The sequence below is a fragment of the Anastrepha obliqua genome, chromosome 1 (assembly GCF_027943255.1).
Source record: "Anastrepha obliqua isolate idAnaObli1 chromosome 1, idAnaObli1_1.0, whole genome shotgun sequence".
Classification (NCBI taxonomy): Eukaryota; Metazoa; Arthropoda; class Insecta; order Diptera; family Tephritidae; genus Anastrepha; species Anastrepha obliqua.
This window is the reverse complement of record NC_072892.1, coordinates 139,934,296-139,953,386: the sequence shown is the minus strand read 5'-3', so window position 1 is coordinate 139,953,386 and position 19,091 is coordinate 139,934,296. Positions and strand designations below refer to the sequence as shown.

At 35.7% G+C, this 19,091-nt stretch overlaps 1 protein-coding gene across 2 annotated transcripts in view; it reads right to left on the bottom strand.

The window, feature by feature from the left end:
• LOC129236328 (venom allergen 5) overlaps positions 1-18,195 on the bottom strand; it is a 63,896-nt gene extending 45,701 nt beyond the window's left edge. Inside the window, exon 1 of one of the 2 annotated variants that reach the window (XM_054870659.1) lies at positions 17,493-18,195. In XM_054870659.1, coding sequence (XP_054726634.1) covers positions 17,493-17,583 — 91 coding nt within the window. In that variant the 5' untranslated portion in view covers positions 17,584-18,195. The remainder of the gene's footprint in view (positions 1-17,492) is intronic. The other variant, XM_054870658.1, reaches the window with a different exon arrangement.
• Between the last annotated feature and the right edge of the window lie 896 nt (positions 18,196-19,091).

Genomic DNA, 19,091 nt, shown 5'->3' with positions numbered 1-19,091 from the left:
AATATTTTTTGTTGACTTTCCTTTCATTGAAACATGGAAGACAATTTTTTTTAAATACTTTCACGGCTGGCTTTACAGTAGCCCATTCTGGGAACGCAAATTTGTAGTAATATACATTTTCGCGAATTTCGGTATTTATGCCACCAACGGCGAAAATCGTCCCTGGATCGTTGCTGTAACACTTATTTTTAATGGCACCGTATAAAAAACATTTTGAAGAAGTCAACTCGCAATTTCTGGGCGATCAATTGGTATTACAGTTCGTGTTGCTTTTTCGATTTTCAGGCCTTAATGTTTGATTTTGACATTTCGCAACTTTGTTTAAGCAAAAGGCGATAGATTATTAAAATTTTAACTAAAATTTCTGACACGATTTGCCGACAAGAATATTATATTATATATAAAAATTGGCAGTTCGAATTCCAGCAAAAAATGAACCACCCTGTATTACATAGTGTTTGCTTTATACAGTGGCCCAACTCCCGTACACAAGTAATACACACACACACATACGTACATATACATACATAAACTTAGCTATGCAAATAATAACTGACAAGTGTAAATGTTTGTCAGACAAATAATCAGCATGATGCGCTTAAGCCATATGCACATACATACCTATATACATACTACATACACCCATGTCTACAAGTAGCCAAAAATCTAACTGCTTAAATGTTGATCACTTACGGTGATGCGGTATGCAGTACAGCTCTTGTTTTTTAATTTCTTAATTCTTATTTTTGTTTGGTGGTACATCAAATAATAATATCTGCATAGGTATGTATGCTTATACTTGACTACTCGTACATACATATATGTATGTTTGAGTGTAACGGATAAGCAACTTAAACTCTCATGTAAATATTCTCTCAATGTTCAAACGCCTCCCATACACTGCATTTGTGTGTGTGCTTGTGTGTTAAACGGTAGTCGTTCAAGAGTTGTCGTTACCTGCTACTTCGGTAATTCGATAGTTATTTATTTATTTTATTTTTTGTTTTTTTAATTTTTCGTATTTTGCTTTTGGGTATTGATTTATGATTTTATCATTTTTTTACACAATTTTTTTTTCGGTCATATCATTTTTTATGAAATAAACTAAATAAATTCAATGTTTCAAACTTTTTACAAAATTTTAAAAAATGTTCATCAAAATTTCAAATTTTGTATTTAGAATTTCAGTTCCATAACTCATTAAATTTCGGTATAATATATAATTTCGAGTATCCGTATATAACCAGTCCGAAGTCAATTTTAGATAAGATTAGAGATACATGAACGCAATGATACATTCTTGCTTCGGCTGACGGTCTTCCCACCGCTATAAACGCAGCTGACCATCATTATTATATTTTCATATGTGTCCAAAATTATGTAAGAAAATTTCAATCGGCATAAAGTAGTTTTACTTTTTAATTTATTTTACAAGTTCGCCTGTTCAGCTAACGTATTTGTTCACCCTCTACGGCGCAGATGACTATTTTTTTTATTCTACTAAATGTCAACAATACACAAACAAAATTTCAGCCGGTATTAAATGAGTTGTTAAAAGTTTTTTTTCGACACGTTTCGCTGCATCCCACGCACGCACCCACCTCTACTGGTCCAGCTGACGGTTGGTTTCGTCATCCATTTGATGGCGTCTGCCTTCAGTATTAAAATCAGTCGGCATGAAATGATGAGGACTATAACCCTTAGTTAAAAAAATAAAAAATAAATAATTGGCGTGTACACTTCTGTTAGGTGTTTGCCCGAGCTCCCCCCTCCTATTTGTGCCAGTTAGTAATAGTATAAGGCCTCTTGAATTCGTCATCTCCCCGCTCGCCATCTTTATTCTCGATTAACTTAACAAAAAATTTGCATGCGAAAGCAATGACAAAGTTATCGAGCAAGATTTGCCGCTAGCGAGCTTATACCTCTCAAAACTGGTGTAATTCACTAGAAAAAAATGTAATTTTTGGCAGCTCTATTCCCGCGTTGCCAAAATATGTTCATTTATACCAGTTGCTTCATCAATTCGTCACTTGCTAACGCTTGGCGAAAAGAAGAAGCCTATAATTACTCACACTCACACTGCTCGATTTCAATGTTAGCGTTTTATGCGGTATTATAAATAATGTCGATCGAAGGCTAATCCTACACACCTTATTGGGAATGCACGATATTTTTTTTTATACGGTGGAAAGTGCGTAACTCGTCAGGGGTGAAAAATAAAAAAAAAAATAAGCGAATATTTGGAGCGACTTCAAAGTAGCACTTTGTTATATTAAAATTGAATGGGCTATAAAACTGTGTACCCAATTTAATTTTTTAATTTTCGATTTAAAAACAAATCGCAGCTCAAACCCATTTGAAAGCTCTTAACTTGCGCTTAAACGCGTCAAATCTTAAGTTTGCCATTATTTCCGCATATATTTGGCTAGCCTAAAAGTCTTCAATTGCTTGTTTTCAAAATTAATTAATTAATCAGAACGAAACCGCTGATGTAATTGACTTAAGATCATTAATTTTTTATAGCCTCTAGCGAATCTACTAAAAGCGCAACGAGAATTATTGATTTGTATTGTATATATTTGCATATTTACATATTTACATATTCTAATAAGTATATATGTAGGTATTCTATGTCAACATTTCGATAAACTAAAATTCAAGGAGTAGAAGTCGTTTCCTCGAGATTAATATTAATAATGTCGGCCGGCCAAATTTATGCCCACATAAAAAGTGTCAATGGTGAATTTACATCTTTTGGGGTGTAGTCAAAATGAAATATCTCAAAACTATGCTAAATACTAATATTTGCCAGTTAAAAACAAAAAAAAAAAATCTAATTTTATACAGTGTCAAGAACACGCCTTCATTTCTTTTTTTCCAATCAATTCCGTTGAGCTAAGTGTTTTGCCCGATTTTCAAAGCGATCTTGCTTCTTTTGCTTATGCCATGCGATTTATTTTTAGTCACATGACTTCATGACATGTTGCCTTCTCAAAACATTACCAACTAAACACCCTGAACCACTAACTAAATAGACGTTTCTTTTCGCTTTTTTTTTTTTGGAATATAGAAAAGAAAAGAACTCTTAAAAAGTTATAAAGCGACTGAATAAATTACGCTCAACCAATTAAACTTTGAAAACAAAAACAAAATGTATAAGCTTTTCTGTTTATTAACCACAAAAAGTAAAGAAAAAAAAAGAAACCTACTAATCGCAAGTGCTGTGCGTTTGACAGAACCTGTTAGTTTGACGTCAGGGGGTAGCTAGACGCATATCAATTTCACCCCATCGCTGCTTATTTTTATTACGAAACCGAACAGCACGTGGCTTTGCCAGCTTCATTATGTTAAACAACGAACATTTAAGTGTTTCAAATTTTCCCAAACCGAATTCCTCTGCCGGTGACTTCAACTGAAAACAGACGCGCATGTGTGTGTGTATGTACGCATGAGATGAATAGTTAAAAATCACAATAAGTGACAGTTAGTTGCTCACACGTTGTGTCAATAAACTTCGTGTTGTTTTTTTTAAATCAGCGTGAATGTATGTGTGCATGTGTGTGTGTAATATGTGCGTATATGCCACTGCCGGGGCTTATTTGCTGAGCGCAACAGTAACATTTACAAATTGTGTTTGGATTCAAATGTTTTTTTAATTTATTAAATTTTTTTTTCTATTTATAATATTTTTCTCTTCATATTTATATACATCTTTCGGCATTTTTTTTTTCATTTTACTAGAAATAAATTAATATGCGGGCGCACGTAGCACAGGCCAAACGTGAGTGAATGTCAAACTCAGACATATTAAAAATGATAGAATTAAATCAATCAAGCTGCAGTTTTGAATGTTGAGTGAAACGGATATATGATATACATACATTAGGGTGTCTCACCAAAAAAACAAAAAAAAGTTGAGGTCTTTGCACTAGAATTATAAAATTTATTACATTGCAACAGGACCACACCTACAGAGGCATCAAACATTACATACACTCAACCTATTGCCTATAGAGCAGTTCGGCAAGCAAACAGCTGCCGAGTCACCTCTCAGATGAAGAGAAATCGATCTACTCAGTATAAACCGTAGAGGCTCTCGTGTATTTTACAAAAATTCTACTGCATTTCTCGTACAACGGATTTCTGTAAGACCAAGAATATTAACTCAAATAAATCCTTCATCTCGGCATCTTCTTCGAAATAGGAATGCGATAACAGACTTATTGTTAACTAAAATGATAAAAACATCTATACAGATGACTCAAAACTAGATAACAAAGTAGATGGAATGGTATTCGCTGTTAAACTTGCGATCAGCCAATCATTTCGTCTATCTGATCGCCTACACTGATCATTTCAAGCGGAATACATTGCTAATAGAGAGGGATTTACAGCTCAAGCTGCAAGGTGAAAGTCGCTGATACACCAATTGCGACTGTAAACAACCCCAGAATATTGGGAGTTACCTTCGACAGTTTGCTCTCCTGCTCTGCGCACACAACCGTTATGGCCACTAAAGTACAGAATCGCAACAAGGTCCTCAAGTCGCTTGCTGGCAGCACTTGGTGCAAAGGCAAAGAAATGTTGCTGTCGACCTTCAATGCAATAGGCCGACCGGTTCTAAATTATGCTGCACCTGTCTGGTCGCCTGGAACCAGTCACTCGCAGTGGACGAAGCTGCAGACCTACCAAAATACTGCCATAAGGACCGCGACAGGATGTCTTATGATGTCACCTATATAGAACATCTTCACGTCGAGGCGCATATGCTACCTGTGAAGGGGCATAACAAACTGCTCAGCAAGCAGTTTCTGCTAGGGTGCTACCGCAGATCTCACCCATGCAGACACCTGCTTGAGCTTAAGCCACCTGCTAGGCAAGTCAGGATGCACGTCCTTAATTACACGGACGAGAGCCAGGACAAAACAGACCGACCACACGACACTAACCACCTTTTCAAATGCCCCATCAAACCCACTCATCTAACACCACTCTCCCTCTGGACCCAACCTGTCGAAACAGCTAGTTTCCTGGTCCTACGGTTAGATGAGCTAGACGAAGACGACCGCTGATTACACTACACTGATGTTGTTAATAAGTCCTAAAACTACTGTAGGCTTAACTACTACCAGGAGGTTTGAATCTATAGCTCCATTTCGCAGGTAATTTAGTCTGCGTCGTGCCGCTGCTGGGCAGTCGCATAGAATATGCAGAGTCTACAGGAATCGCTTTCTATCGCACCTATCTTGTTCATGTGATAATTAAGTTTACAAAGTCCTGTTAGTAGTTCAGTGCAAAGGTGTATGCCCTTCCTGCTTAGATTAAGGATTGCTTCTGCCTCTATCCGTTCTGGATCTATGAGTCTTTTCGACTGCCGCATGCCACTTTTGAAGTTGTTATTTACTCCGCAGAAAGGTTCAGAGCCTATGAAGGGAGTGTTTGCCCCCTTTTTCGCTAAAGTGTCCGCAATTTCATTCCCTTCGTTCCCCTCATGTCCCGGAACCCACATCAAGGTAACAAAGTTTCTCGATGCTAGGGTGTTGAGGATTTTAAAACATTCCCAGACCAATCTTGATTGGAATAAGAAGCTATCTAGCGATTTTAGAGCTGTTTGGCTGTCAGTCTTCTTTTACTCAGCCAGTCAAGCAGCTATAAATTTAGCAGCTAGAATCGAAAATGCACTCATCAAAAATAGTCAAAGAATGTTTTAAAATTCTAAACGACGTATCTCAATACTATAAAGTGCACCTTATCTGGGTGCCAGGCCACAGGAATGTAGCAGGAAACTGCATAGCAGATGAACTCGCTCGAATCGGTCCAACGCTCGACCTCCAAGCGGATAAGACGCTGATACCTTTGCCTATAGCCACTTGTAAATTACTAATAGATAGGGAAACTCAACAGAGTAAATGCGATTTGGCAAAACCTGACTACAGGCGAACTAAGCAAACAGACACGACCGAAATGGAACAGCGGTCGCTCTCAATATGGCCTGTTGATATTTAATAGAGAAGTTACCTGATATATGAAAGGTTTACTAACTGGCCATTGTTTAATAGGTAACTACGCCAGAGGGTTGGCACTTTCATACCACGAATTTTTTAGAAGCTGCCTTAACACGGGAAGAAGAGGAAACAATCAGACACCTCCTATGTGAGTGTGAAGGCTTAGCCACAAGGAGATTTCGCACTCTTGGTACTGCAATCTTAAGAGATGAAGAGAAGAATGCACCAGAAAAGCGGTTTATAAAAGCTACAGCATGGTTTAAAAAGTAACGCATAGTGTAGGAAAAGTTCCAATGCTATCACAATGAATCTTCGACAGGTGTAAGTGTGTTATTGCAATAGCCACCCTGCCTACCTATCTACCTAAAACTTCCGCGAAAACATTTCGGAGAAATATTAAAATTTTCATAAGCTGAGCCGATTTAAAAATACCTTCAAAAGTCTGTTCGTTTTTTTTTTTGCGAAACAAAATTAGGTTAGGTTAGGTTAGATGGACCTGGCTGGCTGAAAGTCATCGCCTAGACGTATTGGTCCTTAGTGGTACCAGATGGAGCTTGACCCTTACGTCTGCGTCTTTTACGAATCTAAATAAGCTCTGAAGCTCTAACCCCGAGAGTCATTCTAACCTCTTGCCTTGTAGAGCTCCTAAGCATTTCATTCGAGTTCTAGGTAATGCAGGGCAAGAACATAGAAGGTGTTCGAGCGTTTCCCTCTATTCCAGCTCATTGCTATAATAAATCTGCAGCTGCCATTGTTTGTAATTCCCATCTTGTATGCGTGTGCCGCTAACAAATTGTGGCCTGTCAGTATACCTACAATAGTTCTGCTTTCCTTTCTAGACTTGGTTAGTATGAATCTGGCGTCTTTGTCTGCATTCTGTGTACACTTGATTTTCGCGGTTTTGCAAGTGGCTATATTATTCCACCTCCTGTCTATGCATTGTATACCGTATTTAAAGGTTTCAGTAAGTCGTTTTGTTGTTCGAAGCGTATGTGAGCAGCGCTTTTGGCAATCTGATCTACAATTTCGTTTCCTGCAATGCCCTTATGCCCGGGTACTCAATAGATGTGTAACCGTCTGTCCGCGGCTAGTCTCTCTATGGCTTCCCTGGTCCTAAGAACGTTTTTAGATGGAATTTCATATAAGTTTATTGCCTTTATTGCCGATTGACTGTCAACGTATATGTTTATGTTGGATTTGCTCGATGTCTTTGCTAGTGCTATTTCTGCAGCCCTTCCTACCGCAAAAACTTCTGCTTGAAAAATACTGTAATGGTCAGGGAGCTTAATTGGCTGCCTATGTCCAGCTCTGCGCAATAAATCCCTGCACTTACTTCGTCCATCCAAAATTAGTTTTTAAAATATTTTTTCCCAAAAATTACCTCAAGTGATGGAAGAGCTAAACTTTAAACACACATATAGGTAGTTAGCAGGGGCAGTTCGTCTTTAAAACAACTCACATAGACAGTTGCCGACCCATTATAATGCGTCCGTACCAGTTTACCATGCCACTCCTCGTTTTACGTGCAAACCCATTGATCTGGCTGAGACTTATTTCAGTTAAGCCATCAGTATCATTCAACTAACATAGAGACGATTTTCCTTGACCGTTTTTCCCAGCGCCTTTGAGCATAAGACTGCATAGAAATGTTTAAAAATTTTACCAACGGAATTAAAATGATGCGATTAGGTAAGGTTAGGTTACTCAGATAAGCAAAGACGAGGCACTCGGTGGCTCCAGAAGGAAACGACTGGCACGCTTTGTTAAGCTCGCGCCAATCAAGAAGTACTAAGTAATCAACCTAGCAACTTAGATCTTTTTTTTGAAGGTAATTAGTCCCTCCAGTGAGACATTTTGCAAATATTTGGCACAGCTTCTGTGAAGTGCAGGACGTTCACAGAGCAAGTTTTGTCATACCGACTCGATTTCTTCTTCATCTTCACAACTTCTGCAAAAGTCTTTATTAGGTACACCCATTCTACTGGCTAGGGTGCCAATAATGCAGTGGCCCGTTATAATTCCTGTGACGTCGCTGGTAGTTGATCTGTTGAATCCAAGCAGAAATGAAGAGGTTTTCGCAAGTACTTTCAAAGCGGCCCAGCTCACATAAATCTGACAATATTTTTCAAAAGAAAGCGTCTTTCAATAGTGATGCGTAGAAGTCAGTAGTGAATAATTCCCAGACGGTACCATTTTTCTATGTCATCTCTACATTTGACTAGTCGACAGACGGACAATTTTCTACGATAGTTTAGTTTAGGTTAGGTTGAGCTGGCTGGCTGGAAGCTATCACATAGTCCTATTGATCCTTAATATTACCAGATGGAGCTAGACCCTTAAGTTTTGTACGATAGAACAACGCCTTAAAATTATTGTGAAAATGGTCGATTTTTACGAAAAAAATATGGAAAAATTCATGATTTTTTGTGGAAATAATCGTCCGAATGAGTCGACAGTTCAAAGGTTGATGAAAAAACGTTAAGAAACTGGTTTTTGTGGAGGATAGAAAAAATTATATTGAAAAGGGACTGGCAGACCAAAACCTGGGCGTTCAGTCGAGAATATCGCTGCTATAGGGCAAAATGTTGCTGAGATTTCGTTGAACACTGCATTTGTTTTTGTGAATGTCCTCAACTAGGCAGAAAAAGGGTAGACGATCTTGGTGGCATTGCCTTGCATTCATATAAATTCTGGAACAATAAATCCCAGAAGGTGCTAAAATTTTTAAAAAGCCATAGGGTACATCAGCAGGCTTTGCACAATAGATGTATTTTGGTCGTAGTGCGCAGTAGCCTAATAATAAAAAAAAAAAAATAATAATAATTAAAAGAATTATACATGAAAGGGAAATGATTTTGAGTGACGGAAATCTTTTTTTTGAGCTTTGCGCACTCCATCGCTCGTATGTTTATATGCAGCAGCTGTGTAATTCATCAGAGTCAAATATGATTGAAGTAGGACGCCATTTGCAAGAATTATAAATCCTGCGGAAGAGTGATCAAATTTGCGCCACCTTGTATATACAACGCACCCTAATACACAAATATTATACATATATTTGCACATAATAACAACTGCAAGTTATAACGATAAGTAACAAAATGGATTTATCCTCACCCAATTCAATGATCGATTTGCGGCTGGTGAAGAATATTAATAGTTTTCGGTCATTAAGCGGCCGCGATTGAATTTGAAAAGGATTAGGCGCGTATGCAAGCAAAAGTATGTACATACAAGCAGTAGATGAAGGCAAACATGCAAATGTATGTGAATATTTACTTTTAGAGGATAAATTGAAATAAAAGAGTGCTGGTAGAGGCGACAATCAGGCGTCAGTGCTTGTGTTTCTGATCAATTTTGCTTGTAGAATGGCACAATTCGAGGGTGTTTGCCTTGCGCTGTTGACCTTGTCAAACTAATTTTCTAAACGACAAAAATAGTGCATGAAATATCTTAATTATAATAAAAAAAATGTATATAATTTTATGATGTCACATTTATTTTTTGTATGAAAAATAAAATGTTTTTGCATGACCTTTTCAATCAATCGGTAGACAAATTGGAGGTCGTATGCATTCGCATACTGAGTAGATTGCCTGTCCACGGGGGCAACAATACGAAATATTCCGCATGAACTACTTAAACGATGGATGGTAAAAATATGGTAGCGTTACGAGCTGGGGTTTCTGCAGTCTGCACCTAAAGCAAATCCACCTCCTCATAGAGAATACAATGGGGGGGGGGGGGGGGGGGGGAAATTAACGACAAGTCTTCACCTGAAGCACCTCCTTCTCACAGAAAGGCGGTGAATGTAAAGACAAAAGTTCCAGTCAAATGTTTCACAAATCTAAATAGAAAATCGCAATTGGCGTGAGAAGCTATTTCAAACAGCCTGCACTAGAAACTAAGAAAAGGTAAGTATACCCAAAGGAAATGTAGAACTTTTATGGCAGCATATTTTTCTGTCACAATTAGTTGAAAGGAAGTGTATAGAGAAATTTCACTATACAAATTTCTTCTTCATGATTGACGCGGTAACCGCTTAAGCGAATTGGGCCGAGTTTAACAAAGCGCACCGGTAGTTTCTTTCTCGTGCTAATCGGCGCCAGCTGGAAACGCCAAGTGAAGTGAAGCCAAATCCTTCTGCACCTTATCTCTTCAACACAGAGGAGGCCTCCCTCTATAAAAATTTCCTCTGTTTTGACCGCCATTGAGCGGTTAGTTAGAAAGCATTTTAGAGCAAGTAAAGACAAACAACAAAAACCCACGTATTTATATTTACTTGTATAAGTATAGGGTGATTCAAGGGTAATGCAGAACTTTGAGAGCAATTATTTTTAATATTTTAATTTTACTTTTTCTTAGACATTTGGTACCACATTTGGCTTTAGAAAACTTTGTTTTGGATCAATACTCAGTTGAGCAATGCGTAAAAACAAGGCGAATCTATTAAATTGGATATCGGTAAACCAGCTGATTTGTCTTTTTTTCTTTCGCTGTGTCCATCTGGATGTCAGCATAAAATGAAATGATGAAAAGCTGTTCCATTCGCACTAACGTCGTATGCTTCTAGCACCAACTTCATGTCGGCTGTGCAACATAGAAAGCGTGAAAGAAATCTAGCAATGACGGCAAGGGAAGTTAAGTCTATCGTCAGATACGCAAAGCAGTTTCCATTTGCGGCTGCTACTGATGCCTTAAAAGTGTCTACGAGCGTTGAGACTGTTCTTCGGCGTTTACGTGAGCAGGACCTGGGTGCCCACAGTCCAAAAAAAGTACCGTTGTTGACAAAAACGCATGCAGAAAAGAGACTTCGATTCGCCAAAGAACATATATGAATTGGCCTTCGACCGAATGGCGCAACATTTTATGGTCGGACGAGTCGAAGATTGTCTTGTATGGTGGAAAGGGATCGCGCCAATATGTAAGACGACCACCTAACACCACCGAATACCAGCCAAAGTATACAACAAAAACAATAAAGCATAGTGGTTCTAGCATTCTGGTCTGGGCATGCTTTTCTTGGCTAGGCGTGGGACCCATCCATTGGATATACTCAAGGACATCATGCTGCATTATGCCAAAGACGAAATGCCGCTTGTTTGGACGTTCCAGCAAGACAACGTCCCCAAACACAGCTGAAAAGATGGTTTGAGGAGAGTAAGATTAAGGTAATGGAATGACCGCCACAGTCACTAGACATAAACCCCATTGAAAATTTGTGGGTTGATGTCAAGGAGGCAGTAGCCCAACGCAAGCCAACATCTAAAACGCAACTATGGGAAGCTGTAAAGAGCGCATGGGAGTCGATTTCGATTGAAAGCTGCCAAAAATTTGTTGACTTAATGCAATGCCAAAATTTATAAAGAATTAGGGTCAAATTATAAAGAACAAGGGTCATGCAACAAAATACGAATTTAAATACTAAACGAAACCCCATGTAAAAATAAAAATAAAATCGGCGTCATATAAAAGTTTTGTCAAAATTTTTCTTACAATTTGTTGCACTACTAAGATTTTGACCGCAGCTGTATGTATATTCATATGTATATAAATAAGATGGCGCAAAATTAGTCATCCTATAGAAAAATGTATGATTTTTGCAAGCGGGCTTTCTTGCATATTTATTTGTCCCTTGTAAACTAGGCAGCTCCAGTAAACATCAAAATGGAGCTTTGCATTATGCAATTTTTTTTTTTATTGGATACAAAAGTTATTCCAAAACAAAATTGGATGGTCAAGTTTACGCCACCTTGTAAGTATGTATATATATTTAAGCTGAATTAGGCAAAAATTCTAAGAAGAAACAAAACAAGAAAAAAATTTGATTAAAGAAAGCTAAAAAAGCAGAAATCGAAAATTGCGCAAAATAAAATGGCAAAGCTAAGAAATCAAAACCAAAAAATATATTAACCACTTGCGCGAACTGAATACCAAATGAATTGGATTAGGCCAATAATATCAAACGAAGGTAATGCCAATGCTGAAGTTAGCACAGATTTCAAATGAGACGAATATTTTAAGAAGTTTAACCGAAAATTGAATAACCTTTTATACATTTTTGATTATCAGATTGTGTTATAAGTGAACAAAAGTTTTTTTTTTAGAAATCCCAAAAGCAAAAGCAACAAAACTTCAAAAAATGGAAAAAATAGTCAAAGGAGGTTTAGAAATTTAAAATTAAATATTATATTATTTTTTGATTTATATTCATAGCGCAATAATGACCAAAACAGAGCTCACGAGCGAAGTTTTTTATGGCTTCTAAACCGATTAGCTCACAGAGGCATACAAAGCGCGCTCTCATGCTCTCACGCTCACTCTCTCTGCTGCACTGAGAATGATGGGATTTGCTGCTAAGCAGCAAGTGAATGCGGGAAATGATTCACGACTGCTGAGCAGCAGCAAATTAAGCTTCCAATATTTATGCGTTATTAGTGCCGATTGAGAAATGTTTGAAATTTAATTGGCGTAAAAATTTGGAGATTGAGAGTTTGATGAATTTGAAGATTTGCGTGAAGCAGCATATTTGCTAGTAGGGATTTTTATACTGAGAGGAGTACTATTTAACCGACAGAGTAGGGGTGGGCTTTCATTTGATAAATTCAGTTAGGGGAGGCCTCATGTTTTTGAAAATGGCGTGCAAGATCTAAAAAAACCGACGAAAGTTATAATTTCAAACCGATAATCTGTATAAAGATAATTAAAATGTGCAACTAATTAACTAACAAAATAAAAAAAAATCCTTTTTTTAATGTTATTTAACACCTTTTTTAAGCACTTTTTTCAATAATTAACTGTGTGTTCATTTTTTCATATTTTTATACAAGAGTAGTCTATTATATGCGGGAAAGCCTTCTGAATAAGACAATGTTTTTCTTTTGTGTTTCAGGTGAAAACTACAACCGCAATCTTACACGCCGTTTTACTAGCGCGCAACGAGAAGCTGTGCGCGATCCCTCATATGTCCGCCACTTTATTTTTTTATTTATGTTAAAAAATTGTTTATTACTCTTCAATCATGCCTTCAAATAAATGCAAACGATTATTCCTGTGTGTCGCTTTTTTCGCCTCGAAAAAAAAAAATTGAGAAAAAACACTTTTTTTTGAAGCCACTGATAAGAGGCCCCCCTTAAATTGCAAATAAACTTATTGAGGATCTACTGGTGCATACAATTTTCTGGCTATGAAATAAATTTGCACAGCTGGATTAAAAACAAAAACAACAATTCATATAATAAATTTGTTCACACATTTTGCTTTCATATATTTTGAACCACTTTTAAAAATACCTTCTAAAGGCTAATTTTTTTATTTTTTATTGTTTTTTTTTTTTGTGTTCAGGGCGAAGTATTTTTTAATTGTCTGCACTTTTCTGTGACAACTGTCGCTTATTTTGGGATTAGTTTCCTATTTTTTGGGGCTATTAAAAACATTTTTCTTTTTACTTTATTTCCATTTAATTGTTTGAATTTCTTAATTTCATTTTCTTCTTAATTTTATGAATTTCGTTTCCTATAATCTTTTAAAATTTATAATCTTTCGTGTCTTGTAAACCTGCGCCAAATGCCGATGTGTTGCTGACAATTTTTGAAATATTAAATGTCACCAAGCACTCGAGAGATGGTCCTCGCATTTTTTTTCGCTGCTCATTAGAGTTGCGAGCGCTTGGCGTGTTACTGAGTAGCCGGCTTTTTGTTGTTATTTAGCTGTGTTTAATTTTTTTCCAACTTTTTTAATAGCGACTATGATTTGATCTGCTCTATGAAGCGATAAATTTGTGCGATTTATTTTAATGAGCTGCTTCGCAGCCGGTTTTCGCATAAAATGCTATTTTGGTTAATCTCAAGTTTGCTTTAATTTCATTTCAAATATTCAAGTAAACATAAATAGCTGACGCTTTTTGCTTTGTTTATTTAGTAGTTGTTAAAATACTTCATCAATTTCAGATTCAAATTTTAGAAAACGGTCAAAAATTATTATTTATTTTAATTTTTTAATTATTATTCGAATTTCTTTGTGCGAAATTATTTTATGGTCTTCAAAAAGTTTGTACTAATTTATTTATTTATTAAGCCAATGATTATAATAAATTCTTATAGGCTAAGGACACATATTTAAAATATCGTTAATAGGCATAAAAAAGGGCAATTAAACTATTTATAATAATAATAATATAATAAATATTCACAGAATTCAATGGGCGATCTTTTGAACAGGAAAAAACCATCTCAAATTCAGTTCATTAAACACAATCTTCCATTTTCTCTGTGAATGCCCTTATGGAAGGACAGAATGTTAACCCTGGGCAAACCGCTGTTCGAGAGTCTCGAACAACTGTCTGGCTTAGGTGTCAACAACCTACTAAGGAGAATGTGACAACAAAATGGGGCGGAAGCGCTAGTTGGATTTTGGATGAATCACCTCTCTAGCCAACCAACCCAATTTGGGCTCTAGTAATAGGAGTATAAGCAGCAAGAAAGGGTAGTCATGTGCAACTTAATGGGTGATCATACAAAATGATGCTTCTCTGCTCTTTCACTATTAATCTCCTTGCTTTTCCTTCACGTTGGTGGCGCTATTAACTTTTACTCGAGACTGGGCAGTAGGGGGGGACTGGGGGTAAGGGGGGAACAAATAAAGCAAGATGAACATCGTCCGGCGACGGATTAGGGTCTCGAGGCTGGCAACCTCGTACCCGAAATCAATTGTCGCGAAACCGCAACAACAAGTTCGAGAATCGAACAGCGGAAGCAGTGGTACACCCAAGACTGTTATGGTAAGAGAGATGAAGAATAGGAGCATTTCGATATAAAATTTGAGATTGGTTAGCTTTTTTTCGGTTTCGTAAAATATTTGGATAAATTTTGAAGAAAATAAATTCTTATATTCTGGAGATCGAACTGGAACTATAATTCAACTCACACATAATTTTATCAACAATACCTGAAATGTGCTTGCCCTAAGGTGTATTGGTGTTGAAAATGAACGAAATTAGGTAATAAATACGCCTAACTTTCATAAAAGAGTATTTTTGAAAATGGCGTAAAGTGTGATTTTGGTAGGAAAGAAAACTAGTAAAAAAAAAATAGTGAAGAGCAAAGAAAAGTAGTAAAAAGTAAAGAAAATTTGGTAAAAGGTTTGATAAATATTTATTTGTATTGCTTTTATTTAATAGAAAAGAAGCATATTATTATTATTATATCCTATGATTCCAGGGAGGATAAAAAAATTGTATGGCATCACTAAGTAAAAAATTTTAACAAACTCTAAAAAAAAAATCGTTGAAGACCTTTCACTGATCCCATTGGACATGATAATTTTGAATAATATTGAAATCTGCCGATGTAGACAATATGAAATAAGCAAATTTGGCGCAACTTTACGCACCTTATCAGAAGATGTATAAATTTTGCGTCGTACGTCAGTCATATTTAACACTTGTGAACCAGGTAGCTGCAGTAAACGACAATAATAGCTAAATATTTGCATCACTAAAAATCATTTTTGCTTAGCTTGTTCAAGAATTGAAGCCAAATGATCATTGGGCTCACTGAGATTCTTTTATTCAGATAGAAAAATTAGCCACGGCAGGCGTATGCCGGATATTATATTCAAAAAATAAATGCCCTGAAATTATCTACCTGATTATAATACAAAAAAAATTCATTCCAAGACAGATATCTGTTTTGTATTATCATTTTAAGTTCTCAAGCTCTTAAAAAACACTCGCCATAAGTTAAGACATAAGCGCAGCTCGGCACATATGTGTATGTATGTTAGTATGGAGTACACAGCATTTGGAGCAAAGAAATTAAAAAAAAAATGTTTGTCGTTTATGAAATTTAGTCAGCAAACTGCTATTTTTTCAATTTGCTGGTTATCTAAATATTCTCCCAGTTATCTAAATTCCAAAAAAAAAGTTTCAAATTCTAAAAAACACAAAAATGCTTTGTATGTATTTACATATGAACGTATGGCTCTAATTGCACACTTTGAATAGTCACAAACAAGAAAGGGGCCATTCTATTCCTTGACTCACCTCCGACAGGCGAGCATAACGCCGAGGAGAGAGTGACAGACGCCCAGGCCATGTAGAAGATGCGAATTTAATTTATATGCAGACGGTTCTAAGCTAGACGATAAGGTTGGTCAATACGGCTTGGAAAAATGTAGGCACATGCGTGATAGCCAGGCTACTGTGGCCGCAAATAAATAAGAAAGAAAATAATAAGGCAAGATTATAAAAACATCGCTTAAAAGCCACACCAACCTTTTATAAATACAATCACAATTTCGATCTCCGTCCGTCGAAGATTAATTAAAATTTCTTAAAGAAATTTGGTAGAAATATTCGTCTTGTATGAGGTGGGTTACGATTTCTAAAATTTTGAAGGCGGTTCTTTCTATGTGGCATTAAACATTTCACTCAAAACATACGCCAGGCTTTTAATAGAATAATAATACGATATTTCTATTTTATTACATGTTTTTTTTTTGATTTTCAATTACATTTTTTTTACCTAAAAAAATCTGTTTTGTTATTGAAATTTGTTTTTTAAACTTCTTCTTTCAAAGCCATCGTTTTTTTATAATGGAACAAAAATATTTTTTTTTTATTTTTATTTTGTTTTTTGATGTTTGCTTAAATTTTTTTTATCTAAACAACTGTTTTCTTGTTGAAATTTGTTTTAAAATTTCTGTTTTCAAAAAAATCATTTTTTTTTAACTAAAAACTAAAATCTGTTTTGTTATTGAATTTTTTTTTTAATTTCTTTTTTCAAAAAAAAAATGTTTATTTTATATATATTAAAATAATTCTATTTTGTTATTGAAGTATTTAAAAAAAATATTTTTCTTCAAATTGCTATTATATTTAGTTTTTATTATTATAAATAAATGTTCCTTTTTTTGTTTTTTAATTAAAAATTTTTACCTAAAACGATCTGTTTTCTTATTGAAATTTGTTTTTAAATTTCTTCTTTCAAAAAAATCGTGTTTTTTGTATCTAAAAACTAAAATCTGTTTTGTTATTGAAAATTTTTTTTTTCGAAAAAATTACGTTTTTGTATAAAAAAATTCTACTTTTTTATTGAAGTATTTAAAAAAAATATTTTTCTTTAAATCGCTTTTTTAAATCGCTATGTGGTACCGGTACATTTGTTAAATTTATTAAAAATAAACTTTTAATTACAGAAACATTAAAAAAAATTGTTTCTATTAAAATTTTTAAAATTTAATTAAAAAATATCATATACATTTAATATTATATTTTGTAAACTTTAATCAACAAACTTCAAATTATTCTTGCGAGTTTACTTATTTCCGCTAATTCGTTGCTCAAGCTTTTCCCCCCAAAAAAAAAACAAATATTATTCCCTTAAAACTCCTAAGACTTGAACCAAAATGCGCCGGAAAATCCTTTCTCAAATGCCACTTCCTTTCTCAATTTCCATACCTTTTTTTCATATAAACTTTCACACTTACCCAATAATTGTCCGCGGCACGCCAAGGCTACGCTGCAGGACGCCAACAATAGAGCTGCATGTATTAAATATTTTTGCGGCAATATTTCCATTGTAAATAATTTTTCTGGTTGCTATTTCTTTTTTATGAAAAATTAATGCTGATTCCACTAAACGCAAACACACTTTTGCTCCTTTTTCCACACGTCCTTCAACGCTGACTTTGAACACTTTTACGGAGCGATTTTTTTTGTTTCAAGTGAGGTAACACTTTAATTATATTTTCAATCCAAAATACAAATATCCGGCACTTTACGCTATACAACTTTTTTCTTAGCACATAAAGACAAAGGTGTGTATTGTTATTTGTATAAAAATTAATTTTCCCTTTGCTGCTTCGACTTTTTAATTTGAATCGCACTTTCTTTCTGTTGTTGTTTATTAAATTTCAATTTTTAATTTATTTAAATTTTTCGTTTCACCACAATTTTTGGATTTAATATTTGTATGCGAAATTTAATTTCTCTTTCGAAATGTTTTCACCGAATTTACGAATTTTTTAACGCCAATAACCCATTCGTTGCGTCGAAGACAGACAATTCAACTCCAATAGCCACTCTCGTCGCTCGTGTCCAGTCAGCTAGACTTGAAGGCGTCTTATGATTACCCATACGCGGCTGTCGTACGCTTTTATATCACCCATCAAATCAATTCCGCTGAACAACAACGTATGCCAAAAAAGAAGAGTGAGAAAAAGTGTACAAATGGAAACGGAGACGACACCGACAACGACAAAGCGCGTTATGACCCACCGCAGCGTCGCTGATCGCGAGCCGATCGTATCGATCGGAGCACATTTGTAGTCGCGTCAGCGTCTTCTGTTGTTGGCTGTGTGCTCGTGTGCGTGTTGCGTTGTTGTCTCCAACTTCTCAATAATAATATTTACTTAGTATTGTTGCTTTTATTGTTTTATGTTTTAAGTCATTTTGAGTTGACCAACGTCGGCAGCGGCAGAAGAGCAAATTTTCGTTTAATTTTGTGGCATTTCTCGCAACCGTTCTCAGTGAAAAGATTATGTTGCGGGCGACATGCTGCGTAAGAGATGTTGCGAAGAAGATGTTGCTGTAAACATTTTTGAAGTAAATGCCCGAGTAATTTTTTTTGTAATAAGCACAGAACATTTTATAACAAAAGAAAAAAAAACATATATATATTTCTTACGTTTTGAGCGTGAAATTTTTTGAATAAATTTTGCTCCTGCACGAGAGCCTGATCGAAGAACAGATAAACGGACACAATATAATGCGCTTCGTCTTCGATGGCTAGGACACGCACATGGAATGGATGGCAACAGAACCCCAAAGATGACTTTCGTAATATATTTTGGACACCAGAAGTGCGAACGACCAGATAATGTGGAAAGCAAAAAAAAAATGAAAAGAACTGAGAAGTATTAAGCGCAATAGTAAAGGAAGCATTGGCTCACTCCAGGCTGTAAATGCTATGGTGGTTATGATTATGGTGATGATGATTTGTGTCCAAGTTTTTTACCTTTCCTACTTGTTGGTTTGAAGCAAAGTCCATTCATAAAATATTTAGATAAGTGCCGAACCTTCTTAAT